The 19,952-nt window shown below is 40.6% G+C and overlaps 1 protein-coding gene across 1 annotated transcript; it reads left to right on the top strand.

Moving 5' to 3' along the window:
* The first annotated feature begins 7,301 nt into the window (after window positions 1–7,301).
* On the top strand, window positions 7,302–18,545 carry LOC307263707 (prolyl endopeptidase). Its single transcript, XM_080044928.1, has 15 exons — window positions 7,302–7,477; window positions 9,213–9,287; window positions 9,385–9,518; window positions 10,020–10,150; window positions 10,485–10,694; window positions 10,806–10,927; window positions 11,453–11,558; window positions 12,482–12,673; window positions 14,285–14,482; window positions 14,938–15,041; window positions 15,330–15,466; window positions 15,667–15,761; window positions 15,880–16,011; window positions 16,734–16,890; window positions 17,338–18,545. The coding sequence occupies exons 1-15, from the start codon at window positions 7,436–7,438 to the stop codon at window positions 17,630–17,632; spliced, it is 2,130 nt and encodes a 709-aa protein (XP_079901054.1). The 5' UTR covers window positions 7,302–7,435; the 3' UTR covers window positions 17,633–18,545.
* Window positions 18,546–19,952: the final 1,407 nt, after the last annotated feature.

The following is a 19,952-nucleotide window of genomic DNA, read 5'->3' as shown; positions in this document are numbered from 1 at the left end:
GATGGTGTGATTCTCGCAGTTAAGCCGTGTGAATGTTCACACTGTAGCTTTCAGCTGGTAGCAGCAGAATGGGCATGTATGGATGGGGCTGCACGGGGCCCCGATTGCGAATATTTGCTTACTATTTGAAACCGTTGCTAATCTGAAACGATATGAAGTAACCACATCCCATTGTCGTATTGGTATTTGGAACTTAATTCTGCATTACATGATCCTCACCTTATTAGATTATATACAAGTATGATCTCTTGTCAGCATGTTCTTCTACAACGTTCTACTTGACGAACAAACCGATGCAGTTCATTTCATCCATTGCTTAGCAAACGGTGTCGGACATGCAGGTACATGCTACCAGCGCACTGGTATCACTTTACCCCTGGCCTACTGTACCAATAGCCTCATTGTCTGATTCTGATTCGCCACATTTGGCAAATTGAGAAATAACAAAAATGTCCACGGTCGGTTTAACCTGAGGGGGATTTAATATTTTGTTATGTAAGAAATGACATCCCAGAATCACAACATGACTTAAATCAAATGAATCACCTAATCCTACCAGCATAAGACAACTTTCTGTAAGCGTATATGCAGTTTGAAACTTAAAGAAAGGTAAAATGCAGCTGTGGTGAGATAAGTATTCAGATCATTTACTTAAGTGAAGATACCAATAACACAATGTAAACATACTAAATTATATAAGTATTATCAGCTAAATGTATTTACGGAAAAGTAACAGTATTCATCTTTAAATTACACAGTATCACTTCCTGTACATTATTTAAGCAATAGCACACGAGAGGGAGCATGTTGTCGCTCTATATCAGCACTGCTGTGATTCGGTCGTAGGCACGAGTGCCGCAGAGAAACACAGCAGTGCTGATATAGAGCGACAACATGCGACCTCGAGTGTGCTATTGCTTTTATACAGCAGTTTTACATCTGAAATTCACAAGTTAACTTTAAAATGTTATCTTTAATCATTTAAGAATGTATTTGCTTCCGCCAACACAAATAGTTCGACAACAGCAATCAGAGCGGAGCGCGTTGCTAAGCAACAACTTTACGCGAGTGAACTCGTCTTGCTTTGTTTACTCTGGTCACATTAACCACGGCGGCCCGATGTCCCGTAAAAATCACCAAAGAAACGGAACGGCGGATCTTAATCTAGTTGGTAATAAGGTCCGCTGCCCAATCCAAACCCCCACGCTTAATTTCCCAGAGTTTATGAGTGTATTTCGGCCCGGGGGAAGTAACGTTATACAATGAGGTGGGCAAGCTAGGCTAGGCTAATATGCTGCGCTCGTATTATTCAGCAGCCTGAGTTTATCTCCACACACTATTGCTGTCTTCAGTAATAGTGTGAGCGACTACCGCACACTGTCTCTGTCTGTGTGTGGCAGCGATGCCCTCTCACAGGGGAGAGACTCGCCACAGTCAACCTGAGTCACACACACACAGATAACACACAAGTGAAGCTCCGGCTCATCAGTGAGCCGCGGAGTGATTTTGACAGTTGGTCTACAGTTTGGTGAACAGTCCCGAGTGATGTTGTTGGCTAATATCAGCACTCCTTCAGAACGCTCAGAAGGTCTCTCGTCCAATCAAATCACTCGCTCAGAACCAACTGCTGTATAATAGATTATGAATACTGATTTCTTCAGTGTATGTGTAACATTCTCTTTTGAGCTAAACCAGGTGGAGCTAGTTTGAACTACTTTATACATGTACCAGATGTTCACAAGATATATACAGTTTGAGGGGCTGTGAGATGATTAACTGGTAAGAAAGAAGAGAAAAGAATGTTCTTTCAGAACGTATTCAGTGTTTGGGCTGTGCTCTTATCTATCTAAAGCAATTGTATTTGTTTGTTTTTAATGTAAAGATTTAATCTGAAAGGCAACCAACTAATCAAATAAATAGTTGAGTTGAAAGCCCCATATGTTCCCCTGAAATGAAGTAAAGAAGAAGTATGAAGTAGCAAATTGAAACACAAGTCTCAAAGTGAAACGTGCAGTAATCACGTAAAAGTCACTGTCCCTCACTGCCAGGCAGTGATGATTGTAAATTGTAAAACTGATATGTATCTGTTGACTCCAGAAAGAGGTGAAAAAAACTTTTGCAGATATTAGACAGAGCAGGCTGTGCTGACAGATTATGCTTGATTAGCCAGTACCTGCTTCCATAATCTGTCCCTGCCACTCAATTATCAGAGGGTGTTTATCTCAATCCGCTACATTCTGAACTAATGAGACTCTACTAGCCTAAAACCCTAATTACTGCTAACTCTAGTCGTGCCCTACGGCATATGCAGTTCATGTCCAGTATAAACCCAAATCACACACGCTCTGACAATAGGAGCGTAAGGGAGACCATGTGGGGCTACAGAGGGTATTGGGAGACGAGGTGTGATGGGGAGGCATATAGGGATAATAAAGGGGTGATGTAAGGGTGAAGCCAAGTCTGCACGCTTTTGGCATGTGGTCAACAGGTGGGCCCCTGCCCCATACACCATCCCCTCCCCCCCTCCCACAATCTCACAGACCACCAGCTAAAGAGAAGGACTTTAGCCAAGATCTGTCTGGCAGACAGAGAGCGGGGGATTTCAGCACCAAATCCAGCGGATCAATAAAAATGTCTGCTAATTAGGCTTTCCAGAAAAAAAAGGAGGGGTGGACGGGACAGCGGGATGAGAGTGAGACAGAGAGGGAGGAGAAAGAGAAAGAATGGAAAAACATTAGATCAGCAAGTGATTCAGAAGTCTAGACACATAAGGAAAATCCCCCGACAGGCGTGCCACTGCCAGCAATGGAAATCAGGTGAAGTACATGAGGTAACATCACCTATCAAGGGCTCAATCTAGTGCAGTCTTGCCAGGCATCATGCACACACACCCTCCATCACTCTCTTCACCACAACCTCACATAGGCTAAACAGTGATCAGTTTCTCTGATCCCAATCCTCCCTCCTCCTCCTCCACCTCCTCCTCCTCCTCCCACCTTTGCTTTGCCCTCCTCCCTTTCTGTGCCCCTCCTTCCTGGACATCACCACTTTGACCTAAATCTCCTCATTTAATCTTCTTCTCCTTCTTCTTCTCGTCTTTTGGATAACAGTCAACCCCCCTAATTGTCTTAATCTCACTGGTCTTTTATTGTCCCTGGGGCGCGATGCGTAGCGCAGAACAAAAACATTAACCACAGATCAATATTTGGCATCAGGTCTTGACTATACCGCCTTGGTTTTGTTATCGATTGTCACTCATTTAGGGTCGGGCTGCACTGCTTATGGGTTTAATTAAAAATAAATACAGGGTGGGGCATATCAGTTTGAGAGACAGTTTCTGAATAACTGATATTATGCTGATTAGAATTTGAATCGTTATTCATAACTCAAATCATGCTTACATAATCAAGTGTTTTTAGAGCAAAATTTGATAAAAAGTTGAATGGCAGCGCTGCTTGAGGTGAAGGATGATATAGTTTACAGTATGGAAATGGGAAAAAAAATATAAACATTGTGTGCGTCTGTGGATTAATGCCAACTTGAAAGCAGCATTGCAAGCCAGCAACAGTAAACACATCCTTTAAATCTCCCCCAAGCCTCTTGTGATGCTCTCTAAATAAAACAAATCTGTACATGATAAATCTCTAAAATGAGAAGCTTATGGAATGGCACTCTCAGTTATATTACAATACGGCTTTGGGACTTGAGCTAAAAGATATTAGCCTCAGAGCAGGATCAGGCTAAGGTTAGGTTAGGTTAGGTTAGGAGGTGATTTGTATACAATTGTGAAATGACAAACTGCACAATAATCAAAATATTCAGAACAATAAAGGATTATCTGTTTCAGTGGCTGCACTCTGCACCATCTGCTGAGGAGCGGGGCAGCCGGTGAATAATGTTGTTCACTTGTGTGTGCGTGTGTTTGTATTTCTGTGTGTGCGTGCACGTGTGTGTGTGTGTGTGCCCATGCGTGTAAGTGCGTAAGTGTGTTTACCTCGAGGGACTTTTTTATTCTTTAATTTGCAATATGCAGATGTGTGTATTCTTGACTCAGTATTTCAAGATGTTGTAACCAGAGGATATCAAATATTCTTTATATGAATTCCCACAGTCATACTTTGTTTGTATTTAATGGACCCTTCAAATGTACACATCTCTATCAACGCACTGTAGTCATCACCATCCTTTTTCCCCTTATCACAACATCAACAGCCCAGCCCCTCCCTGCCTCCCCCGCGTCTCCCTCTCTCAGTGGGTGAGTCTGGACTCGAGGCATGGCAGTCAGATGACACCGTCTGACTGTGCTCCGTTGTAATCTGACATGGCTAATCTGATCGTTCTTGTTTTGGCAGATTGGCAAACTACCTGGCTCTCTCCAGCCAATTAGGGGCCCATCTGCACAGCACGCCGCCCCGCATGGCCCGGGCCAAAGCCATGCAGCCGATGGGGCCCAGCCAGCCATAGTCGGGTCCGCTACAGGGCTCAGCGAAAAGGCTCAGGGCTGTCTGCCTCCATAGCAGCCCCATCTGCCTTTGGCTTGGCCTGGTCCACTTTCATCCCTCAATGGCCCCAAAGATTAGGGATACTCTGCAGACTTAAACTCCAATTAAAGCACTTGTTGCCATACAGTTGTTAGGTGATCACCAAAGCTATGATTCATCATGAGGGTTAAATTGGCTACTTTGGCACCGAGTGTTGTCTAATTATCGCTTCTGCAATTCAGAGAAGGTTCCTTCTCTACGAAGTTCGATAAAATCACATTTGACAACTTTCAGATTTCCTTTTTTGCATTTACAGTGTAAGGGTGAGACAAAGTATTCTTTAAATCTCCTCAGGTAACTTTTAAATGTGTATGTGTCTAAATTTTACTCTGTTGATTATAAATGACCAGTAAGAGCAAACAATACCATCAGCGAAAACAAGCTTATTTTTATTTGGTTTTTATTAACGCCTTTGCTTGGGTCAAATTTCGAGGGAGCTAAGACAAAATGATAAACGTCAGGCAGACCTGAACATCCTGTGTTTGCCGAACGATAATACATCAAATTTGACTTTGCTTCACTATTGTCATCATAATACGTATATGAGAGCGTAGTATGAGACCGAAGACGAATCTCCACACCGTGGACAATAAAGATTTAACTAACTAACTAACTAACTAACCGGTATCAATATGAAACAGTTACATATACACCGTGATGCATCCTGCGGTCTCTCTTTCACTTGCTTCCTTAACAAATGCACGCGCCGCCAGCATATGGTGTCGTAAGAACACTACTGCTTTTGACCATAGCATCAACCAAAACTAAAAGTTCCTCGCAGCTACTTTAAACAATGTCAGAAGTTCAGAAATAGATAAGATACAATAGCAGGTTGATCATATCTCATAACATGAATAAGTTGTGGCTAAAATAAGTGTTGCAACTCTACTAAATATATCGTTGAAATGTCAGGATTTTAAACTAGATCTAGGTCTAACTCTTGTATTGCCCAACATCTTGCTTTTTATAAGAACCTATTTTTGTAGATGTATTGTGATCATTGTTTTGTTTTTCTTAGTTTTTTACTTTGTACTAAAGAAATACTGTCATCTTTGTCAGTGCATAAACTATATTAATGCCACTCGTATTCTTGTCTGTCACAATCACATCATTATCTACACACAACCAATGAGACAGAGAGGTAAATACACTGGAAAAGGGTTAGGGGCCTTCCAACAGCTTATTTTCTCATCAAGGCAGTCTCACTTAATCACCTTAGCTAAATTAGTTTGAAATTAGCCGTCTTTCTAACTCCCTGTCCCCCCACTCGCCCCCCGGCCCACCCCTCTTTTCACCCCAGTCGTTTTCACAGCTTTATGGATTAGACAGATTACACGTCTGAAACTCTGTTTTTGTTCTTTCCCTCTCTCTATGTTGCTGTCCCCATCCTTCCGTCTTACAGGCGTTAAGCCAAGGTGCACATTGTCTCAACATGTTGTTCAACCTCCAAAAATGTCACAGCTCACTCATTCTCACTAAAATGAGAATGAGTGACATTGCTTTGTGCACCATAATGTTATGAAATGCTAGCATTGCATAGCTGTTGACATGCTGAACAAAACAGCCTGTCGCTCAAAGAATAAGTGAAGCAAAACTTTGGAAATACAGAACCTTTCAATGGAATTGGGGATTAGTGGTGTGATATTGTGGTGTGATAAAGTGACAGAATGATTTTTTTTAATAACTTGATACCGGATCTTGCTTTTATGGCTTTGTCTATGTTCCCCAACACTAGAAAACATTGTGTATTATGATGATGTTTATGTGTCGAGATTCCTGTTGGATTGCAAATTATACAACGCAGGTCTGGTTTCCACATGTAGCCCGTTATTTTTGTCAGATGACCAAACGTAAACTGTCAGGTTATTAATATGGTTGTCAGCTGATTATTTTTAGTCACCCTATACGTTGTAGTCACGGGTTGAAACTAAACGGAAAACATAGGCTACATGCTGGTGTGTTTACCAAAGGAATAATTGGAAATGCATTTTTGAGAAAGCTTTGAAACCGAAATCAATGAAACTACTCAAAATAATCAATTATTTTGTTTTTGTTATTTCTTTGAGGTCAAATGTCAAGAAAAATCGTTAAACATTTTCAACAACCAGCTTCTCAAATATAGGGAGGATCTACTTTTCAGTTTAAGTAGGGCAATTTGGTTCTATGATGAGAATGGTAGGCCTAATATGTCATCTCATTTTAATCCAAACAGAAGCAAAGAGTTGGTGTATATGCCCCATCTCCAAAAACCTGCAGTTTTAATTAGTTAGCTTAGTATCAGCTATGGACTGTATTAATGCACAATTTCCCCCAAAGCTCATAGGACTACTTCGTCAGGTCTGAACACTCTCCTGCCCCAGTGCTTACATGCACATTACATAGGCCTACTCTTTCTTTTTACTTTCAGGCTTACAATAATTTTTTGCTAAACTGTTTAACAGTGTCTTTTGTTGTTGTTGTTGCTGAATGAGGCTTCATTTTACAGTATGTTATTTTAGGTAGAGGCAACATTTTATATGAATTTTGCATTTACACTAATTTCTCAAAATAAAAAAATTAAATTTGGATTTTGACGGTTGCCATATTAAAATTATCATACTTACAAATTGCCCGCGAGCACAAGTAGGTTTCTTGGCAGCGCGTGCCTGTTTCATGACTTGCCCTGCTGGAGGGTGACGCATAATTTCCTGTTTAGAACCAGCCCCAACCTCAGCGATTTTTACCAGCATCCAATAAGGAAGTGACTATCTATGGCTTAGAACGAGCCCTGGCGGTTTGTCTGAAGTGTGTATGACATGCTTTCACTTTCATTTCCATGCCCTATTAATTCGTTCGGGACGCTCTAAGTTCAGAACAATAATACTAATATTTTAAAAAGGGTAGGAAACCTCGTCATGGCGTTTAAGTATCCGGCTACGCGAAGAGAGGAGAGTAAGGTCAGTGTAAAAGAAGCCCTGCCAAGTGCTTTCTGTCTGTCTGTCATTCAGTGTTAAACTCTGGCGCATGCACACAAGCAGAAAAAAAGCTAGAGCAGGAAGAGAAAGAAGAGTCATATGGGGTGGAGGGGTAGAAAGGCAATGGCGAGTGAACGAAGAAACAAAAACAAAACTTTGAGACGAGTTGTAAAAGTGATTCAAGGGAAACTCTCGCCATGTGAATAAGTAGCGTTAGCTTTTTCTAAATGTGTTGCACGTGCACGAAACAGTGTCCGCGTGGAACAACATGTCCCGAACGCCCATTCAGTTTGGTCACTGTCCCGAGTTGTGATTCATTGAGACGTGTGTGTTGCAGTTAACATGCGTTTAGGTTTCATTATGACCACTGGTGTAGCAGGACTATGCGGGAATGAATTACATTTCTGTCTAACTTCATGACATCCTTCTTATCTCGACCCAGCACAACCACACACCCCTAAACACATATTTCATCTGGCAGTAAGGAAAACATGTCACACAAAGGGTGTCTAGTAGAGGAGAGTGAAGTAGCCTACATCGTCACAAACACTGACCCACTCCGTTTTGAACATGACAAACATGCATCGATCACCTCGATAGATTCCATGACAGAATGAAGGCAAACGAGGCGCACTAGTGAACAACCAGCCAATAATGGTTTTGCTGGAAGGAAAATAAAGATCTAATTTCCATGTTAGATTTATAAAAGTAAAATCCAATCTGATAAATAACAACATTTTCTAAGAGTGCATTTCATTGCATTCACTGTCATTCTTATATTTTGAAATAATTAAAATGCAGGATAATGGCAGACAGCAGTAGCCTTATACATGTAGCCTACAAAAAACTTCACACTTTACTGTCAATACACTGGTAACTGCTAGTGCTATAAATGCTTGCAGCATGTATGCTTTAATGCTAATTTACTTAGCATACGATTAAAAAAACACAAAAAAAAACACTTGTTTGTGTGAAAATATTCAAGAGTTTGTCTTCCAGTGGGGGGAACATGCAGGAAAAACCTTCTGAGCAAAAGGTTAATAATATATAATGTAACGTATCCTTTGGTTTTGAATGCATGCAGGATTAACTATCAAGATTAATCAACACATCTGACAGTCTCAACTTGAGCAAAACAAGTAGTGCATACCTGCTTTCTCTCTGATCTTTTGAGATGATGCAGGTGAAATTCTCAGAAATGATAATGTAATGCTTCTCAGGAAGTGTCCTTTAGCTCTTGTTATTATAACAAAGAAAATGTCCCGGCTTTGGTATGTCATTCACATCTTTCACCACAAGCCAACAGCGAAGTGGTCAGTTGGTTGCACTTTGATGTCTAAATGGAAAAAAAAGTACGCATACCAAGACTTTTAGTAAGTTATTATACAAACCTGATGTTTAATTTCTAGGCCTAATATTTTTCAAAACATATTATTAGGTTAATAGATAAGTACTGGAAAATGATTTTATATTACTGGATTACTGGAAACAAGAACTAGAACATCGTATAGATGCCTGTAACAAAGTACCACCGGTTATTCCAGTGCTTCCAAACCAGCTAAATATTGATGACTTATTTGACAGTTGGGAAGCACAGAATGCTCTTCATTTCCAAGAAAGTTGTGTAGTGTAAACCACGGTATTGAGCAAGAGATTTATCTTATTTGAACACCAAAGACACCTGTTTAACTTGTACCGTATGTTTGTTTTTGCAAAGGTGGATGACTACCATGGAAGTAAGATCTGCGATCCCTACACGTGGCTAGAAGATACCGAAAGTACAGAAACAAAGGTATGTGTTAGCTCCCGCAGGGCGCTGAAGCTGTGTCTTTACTAAAAAAACATCTCTTCAAATGTATTCTTCTTCTCTTCTTCCCTCTGTATCTCAGGCCTTTGTTGAGGAGCAGAACAAAGTGACAATGCCGTACCTGGAGCAGTGTGCTGTCCGGCCTCAGTTCCACCAGCGTCTCACTGAGCTCTACGACTATCCCAAATACAGCTGCCCGTTCAAGAGAGGGGAGAGGTATTATTACTTGAAATGTAAAGGTGGAGTCAATGGTTCTGGAGAAAGCTTGTTGTCAAAATCACTTATTTTTTTCTAGATCAGTGAATATCTCCTCTCCATCCGCTACGTACTGTGTGCGCGCTGAAAAAATATCCAGTTTTAATACACTGCCTTAGCTCTGTAAACTCCAACAGGCATGTCGCTAGCTACGATGAGCCTTCTTTGTTTACATGCCCTTTTGTTTACATACCACTTTACAGAGCATAGGCTGTGTATTAACACCAGATTTCTTTTTTCAGCGCGCACACACAGTATGGACAGGTAGCGGATCTTGAAGAGATAATCACTGATTTTGACAACAATCATTCTCCAGAAACACTGACTACACCTTTATAAGAAAAGGCACTGCATGGACATAAAAAAAGCTACACTTCAGAACTTGAATCTGAAGTAAAATAAAAGTACAAAAAACAACCAACCAATGCTTGTAGTCATGTCACTTCCTGTTTATGTTTCCAGGTATTTCTACTTTCACAACAAAGGCCTGCAGAACCAGAGTGTGCTCTATGTGCAGGACTCTCTGGATGGACCTGCCACCGTATTCTTTGACCCCAATACACTGTCTGAAGATGGTACCGTGGCACTGAATAGTGAGCCAAGCCGCACAGCACATACTGCACACACACGTCACCAGACATAGTAGGGACATAAATAAAAACAGTGTACAATTGTGTTTCCTCCTGATCTAAAACCACTACACTTGTATTTCTCTCTCTCTCTCTCTCTCTCTCTCTCTCTCTCTCTCTCTCTCTCTCTCTCTCTCTCTCTCTCTCTCTCTCTCTCTCTCTCTCTCTCTCTCTCTCTCTCTCTCTCTCTCTCTCTCTCTCTCTCTCTCTCTCTCTCTCTCTCTCTCTCTCTCTCTCTCTCTCTCTCTCTCTCTCTCTCTCTCTCTCTCTCTCTCTCTCTCTCTCTCTCTCTATCCAGTGGGCCGTCTGTCAGAGGAGTGTGAATATTTTGCGTACGGGTTGAGCAGCAGTGGTTCTGACTGGGTTACGGTGCATTTCATGAAGGCCGATGACCTCACCAAGCTGCCCGATGTCCTGGAGAGGGTGAAATTCAGCTGCTTGGCCTGGACTCACGATGGCAAGGGGGTCTTTTACAACCGCTACCCGCCTCAGGAGGGCAAAACCGATGGTTAGGAAGAGTCACCCAAACACACACACAAATGCACTGGCCTTGAAGAAACATGCAAAGATTATTACAACTGTATATCAAAAGCCCTAACCCCTCTGTATTACACTGAAGGCACCGAGACCACCTCCAACATCAATCAGAAGCTCTACTACCACGCCATCGGCACCAAACAGTCAGATGACATTCTGGTTGCCGAGTTCCCCGAACATCCAAAGTGGAACAGTTCAGCAACCGTAAGTCCGTAGTAATCTTGAGTTACTAAGTCACTCACCTATGTGCAATCAAGGTCACCGAAAGCTTTATAGAAGGTCATTTAAAGCTATAGTGTGTAACTTCTAAGTGTAACAGCTCCACAAAATTCTCGCTGTATTTCTCAGTATGGCAGCATTCACAAACGGGTGTCAAACTCCGACACTGGCCCAAATCCCAAGTAGCTCCCAAAAAAAAAAAAGTATAAAATTCATGAACAATCACCAAAGCTTAGCTCAAATGGATGCGCCGACAGTGTTGTTGTAATTACTCAGAATTCCTCATGGGGGAAACAGAAGTTACACACTATAACTTTAAATCTATATTACAAAAAATATCTGTCAATCTATTTTTTAATTTAAAAGAAATGGTGACCAAGCTGGTTGGTTAGGATCGATATGTCGCACCCATCAATAGAAGATGTGAGCAAGTTTAATTCACGTGCCTTTCTCTTTCTCTTTTTTTTGTTGCTTCATTTTGTACCAATCTTCATTCCTTCTTCTTTGTAGATATCAGATGATGGCAGATATGTTGTTCTTTCCATTAGCGAAGGCTGTGAGCCTGTCAACCAACTGTGGTACTGCGACCTTCAGCAGCTAGCCAATGTCATCACAGGTCTGTATCTGTAACTCCCATCGAGTTTTAAGCACTTCACATATTTTTTACAGATTAGTTAATATTTTGATTTATTTTTTAAATTAGAACTACAGGTGCAGTATAAAACCTTAGGTCTCCTTTGCCTTTTTTTTTTTTTTTTTTACTTGATCTATTTAATCGATCCTAATTTGCTGTAAAATTGTTTTTCAGTGATCTAAATTGGTGGTTGTTTTGGTAGTTGACAGCATCAATTGAAGAATAAAGGAAAAGTCCATGGAAAAATATTTAATCGACAGAACTTTTAAAAGGATATTGTTTAAGCCTTGATCATGTTCATTTTCATTAACATGGCCATTTCTTTTTGATAAATTCCATATATCTATTTATTTTAAAGGATATCAAACAATTTTGAAATGAAAGCCCATCCCAACTTCCCAGATTGCAAGAGGATATCCCACCATGTCCCTTTCTGTTTGTTTAAAAGTCCCACACCCAAAGATATTCAATCTGCAATGGTATATGACTAATAAATAGAACATATCATCAACAGAACCTGTATTCATCACAAACCATGCCAACTTTGCAGCTTAAGCAGCAATAGATAATATCTGAAGCTTCATATTACACTCATAACCATGCCATATTGTCATAAGAGTGATTTGATGCCAATGACTCAACGGTTAAGATTTCAAAATTCACTGGCAAATGCAGCCGGTTTTCTGATTTTTAACGTGACACTTTCTTGTGCAAGCCTATTGCAAAATGTATAATTAGTTTTTACGATCAACTGTAATTCAAATGGACAGGAGTTTTTATTTTTGTTATTTTATTTTAATTTTTTTAATTCTTAGCGCTTTGTTTACGCAAACCCGCAATGGTCAATGATAGAGTTGAAAATGACATTATGCAATGCATGCATTTGTATTTATCTCTTCCTTCAGGCCTGCTCCCATGGGTCAAGCTTGTTGACAACTTTGACGCCCAGTACTCCTATGTCACCAATGAGGGAACCTTATTCACCTTCCACTCCAACTTGGAGGCTCCTCGGTACTGTCTCATCAACATAGACATCCAGAAACCAGACAGACAGCACTGGACTACCCTCATACCACAGCACGACAAGGATGTCCTGGGTGAGACTCAAATGGGAATTTTAATAGAATATTCAGTAAATGACTAGTATCAGTTCTCTACAGAAAACAGTTCCTATGCCTGAAAGAGCATACAACATTTGTGCCCATGATTTATTAAACAGACCATTATTTTTCATGACAGCTGTGGGCTTGTGAAAGAGTGTGGGAAAACTCCATCAACCTTTAGAAATGCGTAAAGGGTGTCTACGTGTATGCGTAGTTCCACAATTGGGCCCTTAAACTCTTGCAAAACACCTTTTTTCTCTGAATATCTCTCCTAATGTTTCGATGACAGACCGACCACAACAACTGGGAACTTCTGTGTCTGTGGTCGTAGACCTTCGTCAAAGGGAACTCTGCGCAAAAAGTGAAACTTCTCTCATAAGCATTTTGTCTAAACTTTTTATTTTTTTTTGTCGTGAGTCATTCGAGTTATGGTTACTGTAACTAGTGTTCACTTAAAAACATAAAGCAGTGAATAAGAACATGTTTCTGCTGAGATGTGCAAAACGCAAGGACCTAACCAGTACAAATCTTAAGGCAAATCACAAATGTTAAAATTGAAGAAAAAAAAATGAAATATGATAAACTTTAAGTTATTAATCCTTTGTTTTCTCCAATTTCACTTTTTGAGTTTTTAAATTAAGGTTTTTCAAAACATTTTTTAAACTAGTTCTCCACTCCACATGACATTTGAACAGGTCAGATCTGAGCATAGAAGTAGTATACACTCATTGCCATTGTTTGCATGCAGTATACAGTAAGGAGTCAATAGTTACAGTACATAATGCTAACGGCATGTGATTCCATTGCTATTAGAGGGAGATTATTAAAAAATATACAGTATATTTATAATTTAATAATGCAACATTTATGCTGCCATTACATTGACTGTACTGTAATTGGCCATTGCCTACACTGATAAGAGTGCATTGTCTCTCTTGTGATTAGGCTTTCTTGGGCTCAGCTTGTTTAATAGCCTTGTAATAGGTCCAGTATTAGTTCAGTAATATGTCCATCAATATCAAGTCCTCACACTATTCTAACTCACAGTGATGATGATGGTGGTTATGGGCATCAGACTGTTGAGTATAATAACCCTGCATAAACCGTAAAGTCGCCGATCAGTTTACACTTAATTGTCTTTTGCTTGACACTTACAGCACTTAAAGGAAAAATGCCATTAATTGAATTTTGGTTTCCGTCTATAATAAACAAAGAAACCAAGAGAAGGAAGCCTAGTCTGCAGGGCTACTGCCATCTGCTTAGCTGTAGTCCATCATGTTCATGTATTACACAATGGTATATCAGACTGCCCCCTGCTGGCTTTTATAAGATTTTTATAAGAAGTAAGTGGATCGATTGCCCTCAACTGTACTTAATTTGTCTCTGCCTGTACAGTAACATCTCGATTAACTGAAGTAATCAATAGTCATGTTCAATCCATAGCCATAATATTTTTTTGTTAAATAGAGAATGGGCAGAGAGGAAGTTGTTATTGGTAGTAACATGAAGACAACAATAATATCGTCTCCCTTGGTTACAGTGTTACAGCTACACCTTGTCATGTTCAAGTTCCATATCACTTCCTTTTTTTCTATCCTTGGGCAGGCTCTGTCTCCTGCTTGAACCAGCACCACCTGCTGGTCAACTATCTCCATGACGTGAAGGATATACTGCAGCTGTATGAGTTGACTACAGGCCAACTGATCCGAGACCTGCCTCTGGATGTTGGCACAGTGGGGGGATTGAGCTGCAAGAAGAAACACTCTGAATTCTTCTACAAGTTCACCTCCTTCACCTCACCAGGTAATTCTGAATTTTTTTTTATTAATTGTGTTTAAGTTGTCTCATGTCAGTACAATGAATTATATACTATACTACTATAAATACATTTGACTAATTCCATATTAAAAGGAACTATCAATCCATAGAGGACATTTTTAAGTATAGTCAAATGATAAGAGTTGCAATTTTTGAATCTACTGAGTTTTGTTTTTTTGATAAAGTAATTTTTTTTTTTTCATTTTAGAAAAGATTGAAAAACACTGTTTAGTTTAATCCTTTGAACAGTCCAAACCCCAAAAAAATCCAGTTTATATTAATGTATGACTTAATTAATCATACAAAAATTGAAGCTGGAACCATTTAATGCCGCTAAATTAAATTATTTTTCTCATTTAAATGAAAATGTAATGTTTAAAAGTCTGACTGAAAAGAAAGACCTAATAACCCGTGTCTAACCTTTGTTCTGTGGTGCTCAGGGATCATTTACCACTGTGATTTGAGTGACACGACCCCAGAGCCCCGAGTGTTCAGGGAGGTGGAGGTAAAAGGCATCAAGCAAGAAGACTATCAGACCAGCCAGGTAATGTCTCCTCTAGTCATCTTTATCTCTAGACTATCTGTCTCCACGCTCAGACTTCCCCATTGTTCTTTCTTTGTACTGTTATTTCATTTCCTCGCATCTTCTAGTTTTGTTCCTTTTGTATTATCACATCAGCATATTCAAATCATGACGCAGATTTCACAGAATCTTATTCACTGTGATCGAGGAAGTGGTAAATGTTGTGAACAGCTCATTTTCCAGATATACTGTATATGGATAAAAGATATGTTGAAAGATTTGATATATCTTCTTCTTATACATGTACAGGTGTTTTATCCCAGTAAAGATGGAACCAAGATCCCCATGTTCTTAGTTCACGCCAAGGGCCTAAAGAAGGATGGGACTAATCCTGTCTTCCTCTATGGCTATGGAGGCTTTGAGGCCTCCATACAACCGTACTACAAGTAAGTACAACTGCTTTTCACCAAATCTCAAACCGAATTGACTACTCTCAAGATCAAGTAGACACAGCTGAACACTTCCCTCTTACAAAAGGTCCAAAGTGTAGGGGTAGCTGAATCTATATCAACTTTCGTTGTTATTCTAAAATCCTAGTTTTTTCATGATTCACTTTGTTCCCTCTGTGTGTCTTGTCTGTGGTCAGTGTTGCTTACCTGCTGTATGTGAGACACCTGGGAGGGATCCTGGCAGTGGCCAACATCAGAGGGGGCGGAGAGTACGGCCTCACCTGGCACAAAGGTACAAACAGTCAAAGAAACACACTCCTAAAAAAACATGACCGTGAGAGAAAACAAAATAGTTTGCTGTGAATCTAATTCAGGTTTCATGAAAGTTTTGCTTTGATATGTGTTTGCAGCTGGTACATTGGGGAACAAGCAGAATTGCTTCGATGACTTCCAGTGTGCAGCAGAATATCTGATCCAGGAACAGTACACCACGACCAGCCGCATCGCTATCAACGGAGCCTCTAACGGAGGGCTGCTAGTGGGTCAGTGTGTGTGTGTGTGTGTGTATGTGTGTGCGCGCGCGCGTGCGTGTATGCAGTGTTAATGTATTAAGCCAGATATGGAGAACGAGAGAAAATGAAAATGGGTTTAACGTTCTTCCCTGGAAACTATGATGCAACAGTGCATTACGTGTTTCATAAAGGAGTTTAAATTGTGCAAGTCAGGGAATACTGCTCTTCATTTTTCATTGCTGAAATCTGGTAATGGAGCTTTACCTCATGTTCTCCCCCATTTTAACAGCTCAGCTCCCATTTCCTATGCAATTTAACCCAGGGGGGCTACTAACAATACATATACCGTTTAAAAAAGCTGACAAAGAGCCAGCTAAGATTACTGGTCCACTGCTAGCCTTAGCTGCATTCATCACAATCCTTTGTAATTTTTCTAGTAGTTATCTGTGGCATTATTGCTAATGTCATATTCATCTAACAGTAGATAGCTGCTTAGCTTCAATTAATATAGCTATTAAACAGCACATTGAACAGTGCTTAATCACATCATTAACCAAAGGATGGCTGCTGGCTGCCATATGGCTTCTCACAAACCCATCTAATGCCTACTTCCCTGGTGTGTAAGCGGCCATTTAGGAGTGATTGTGTCTTATAGTGTGAAGTAAAGGGGAAGTATGTATGTATGTGTGTGAGTGTGTGTGTATTTGTAAGTGAATGGAATCTGTGAATTTACATTTAAAATGCACACACAGCGGCATGCGTGAACCAGCGTCCAGACCTGTTTGGCTGTGCTGTGGCGGAGGTGGGGGTGATGGATATGCTCAAGTTCCACAAATTCACCATCGGCCATGCCTGGACCACAGACTACGGCTGTTCTGACGATCCCGAGCAATTCAAGTGGCTCATCAAGTACGGAAAGCACAGACACACTACAAATACCTAAAATATATGTGCACATTAGAATAGGTTATAGATATCTTATGCTCACATCCTAATTAAGCTGCTGTCAGTTTGAATTATACCTGAAAGAATATTTAATTCTCATTATTCATCCCCTGATCAATTTGATTTCCGTCTTTTCTCAGTAAAACTAATTTAATACTAATTGGAATTAGAATCAGGACCATCGATATTAGGTATGTGACTGGTAAAAAGTGACAGCAAGCTTACAGTAAAATAGACCACTCTGCCAACAATGAGAACAAGGTTATAATGAAGTTCGCCTCTATCTTGTGTATTTCACTCACATTCTTATGCACTTATGCTCTTATCACAGCATCATTACGCAAGGGGAAAAAAGTATTTGATGCATGGACATTTTCCTTTCAACCAGTATCTCTTACCTTTTTTCTTCAGGTATTCTCCCCTCCATAACCTGCCTCCGCCACCATACTCTGGCCCTCCATACCCTGCCGTCCTGCTTCTGACAGCGGATCACGATGACCGCGTGGTGCCTCTTCACACCTTGAAGTACTGTGCGGCCTTACAGCACGGTGTGGGCAGCAGCGCCGTGCAGCGACAGCCTCTGATGGTCAGGGTGGACACCCGCAGTGGGCACGGTGCCGGGAAGCCCACCGCCAAGGCCATACTGGAAGACACGCACATCTTCTCCTTCATCGCGGAGACACTTGGGCTCAGCTGGAAGGATTGAACTGATAATGGCAGGGAAAGGTAGGCAAAGGATATACACAACCAGGGAGGCTTTTTTAAGGGTTAAGTGATTTCTCCAGATTTTTTCTTATGTTTGAATGAACTGGTACAGCTAAAGTGAATGGTTAGGGAAGGATCTAAGAAAAAAAACTACAACTACAAATATGAGTTATCATTCCAATGCTCTAAACATTTCTTACTCTGTGGATTACCTTTTAATCAGCCTTATACCAAGAGCCACTGTTTGGATCGCGAACTGTTCTTGACGCGCATACACTTTTCATTCTTGCTGTTCACTTCTTCGGTCTTGCTGCTGCTTTTGTCAATTGTGGAATTTTCTTTGGTTTGTTATTAAACTGTCCAAATATCACCTGTAATGTGTATCAAAGATTTGACTTGCATTTTTGTATTTTGTGGTCAGAACTATTGTTTGTTGAACGTTCAAAACACACAAATAATGCACACCTGTGTCCAACTATCAATGATGAGGGTGATTTGAACCATCACCAGCATTCTACTGCCCCCCTGTGGTGTATTATTACCCAAAATAATATAAACCAATGACTCCAACATAATGCGAAAAAACACCCCTATTGGCTCCTACATTAACCGATCAAATGCACAAAAATTAATGTATTTGCTTTGAATGCACACTATAAGCTCGGATTTTTTTTTTTATTGAACTGAAAGCATTAAACTGTGAATTTTCAATAAAATTTTATCAACAGTTGATGTTATTAGACCTGAATGGCTCAGCACCATTGCTGAAAGAAAGATTAAAAAGTATTATATTAGTTTAAAGCAGCAGTATCTTTATAAGGACAAAATCACTCTCATCAAAATGTACTCTGAAGTAGGTGAATGTTGTTCCCCTCCTCAGTGTCCCCAACTACTGTCATCTCCATGGTGTTATCAATTAAATGAAGGCGTAAAATAACAAAGAAAAAATCATTTTAAAAGCATTAAAAATATGGCCCCTTTCAGAGATTGTTTTTTTTTTCTTTTTTACGTTTTCATGCATTCACATAAAGCAACATATTGTTTCTGTAAATACTTCATACAAGTGTCTGAAAAGTGTAGGAAAGTACTGCTTGGGTGAATGTACATGCTTACCAGTCATTGACGAGGGGTGCAATTTTCACATATTCCACCAAGTGGCAGTAGGGGACTGTAAAATCCCCCTCCTGCAAGCCTCATCCTGTACTAAGCTTGAACCTCTACTGATGCCTCAAGGTCAAAGGCTGGAAGTCAGTTTAGATTCAACCTGCTCGGAAGCTTGACTGAGAGGGATTTTGTAGTTAAATAAGTCAAACAAACAGCAGGGTGCATTCTGCTAAATCTGCAGGTCAATCCGCCCAGCAGGGGGGAAATCAAATCGGACAAGTAGGATACACAGCTGTATAAAACAGAACACACATGAATGAGGGCTTACGTACGTACATAAGGCAGATGGACTAGTGCAGTTGCAGTGAAGTAAGATGCAATTGAAGGTGCGCGGAAAAGTCGAGAGCTAGAGGCGTATGATGATTGACGGCGTATACGTACGGAGAGACAGGGAGAGCGGGAACATGCAGACCAGCTGAGAGAGACTCAAAGTGCACTTATGTGGGGAGTCTCGGGAGGCGCCCAGACAGACGGGTGTTTAAACTGTCAAAAGAAGAGAGATTGGAGAAACTCTCCGGCATGCCGCCTCCAGCCAACCTCTGAAGTTGTCCGTTTGGTCACTCAGAGTTTAATCTGTGCTCAAGTGTGAAGTTCTGATTTTCGTCAGACTCAACCCGGGGCCTTATCTAAGTACCCTCTCGGTGGATAGATACAGAACGGATGGGAAAAGGCAGAGAGAAAGCAGGGGAAGGGCTGCATGAGGAGGATTTGCAGACAATGATTTTCTTTGCCACATGGGGCAAAGTGGTTGAATGAAGACGGGAAAGACAAAGCCGGTCATAAGCCGGACATATGAGAGACGGAGAGAGAGAGAGGGGTTTAAGATCATGCAGCAGCAAAAAAAAAAATCAAATAAAACTTTGCCGTGTCGCTCTTCTCCCAGGAGTGTCCCAGAGGATTTGGGGAGGCTTTTGCTGCTTGGTTTGCCAAGTTAACCCCCCTGTCACCTCGTGAGCTCATACTTCCCTTCCTCATAGTACACACAAACACACTCACATTTTTTGTACTTCCATCTTTGTGAGGAAAATCATTGAGATAATGCATTCCCTAGCCCCTAACCACTAAAACGAAATGCATAACCCCAACACTTACATTAACCCTAAACTAAACCTTATTCTAACCTGAACCCTAAAACCTAATCTTAACCATCAAATAGG

This window comes from Ammodytes marinus, assembly GCF_949987685.1.
Source record: "Ammodytes marinus genome assembly, chromosome: 17".
Classification (NCBI taxonomy): Eukaryota; Metazoa; Chordata; class Actinopteri; order Uranoscopiformes; family Ammodytidae; genus Ammodytes; species Ammodytes marinus.
This window is presented reverse-complemented; position numbering and strand designations above follow the sequence as displayed.

Bases quoted from the DNA above. Each gene is read 5' to 3' on its own strand.
- LOC307263707 (XM_080044928.1), top strand. From the start codon at position 7,436: ATGGCGTTTAAGTATCCGGCTACGCGAAGAGAGGAGAGTAAG. The intron at 11,559-12,481 runs GTCTGTATCTGT...CTCTTCCTTCAG, and splicing joins GCTAGCCAATGTCATCACAG to GCCTGCTCCCATGGGTCAAG. The intron at 14,483-14,937 runs GTAATTCTGAAT...TGTGGTGCTCAG, and splicing joins CACCTCCTTCACCTCACCAG to GGATCATTTACCACTGTGAT.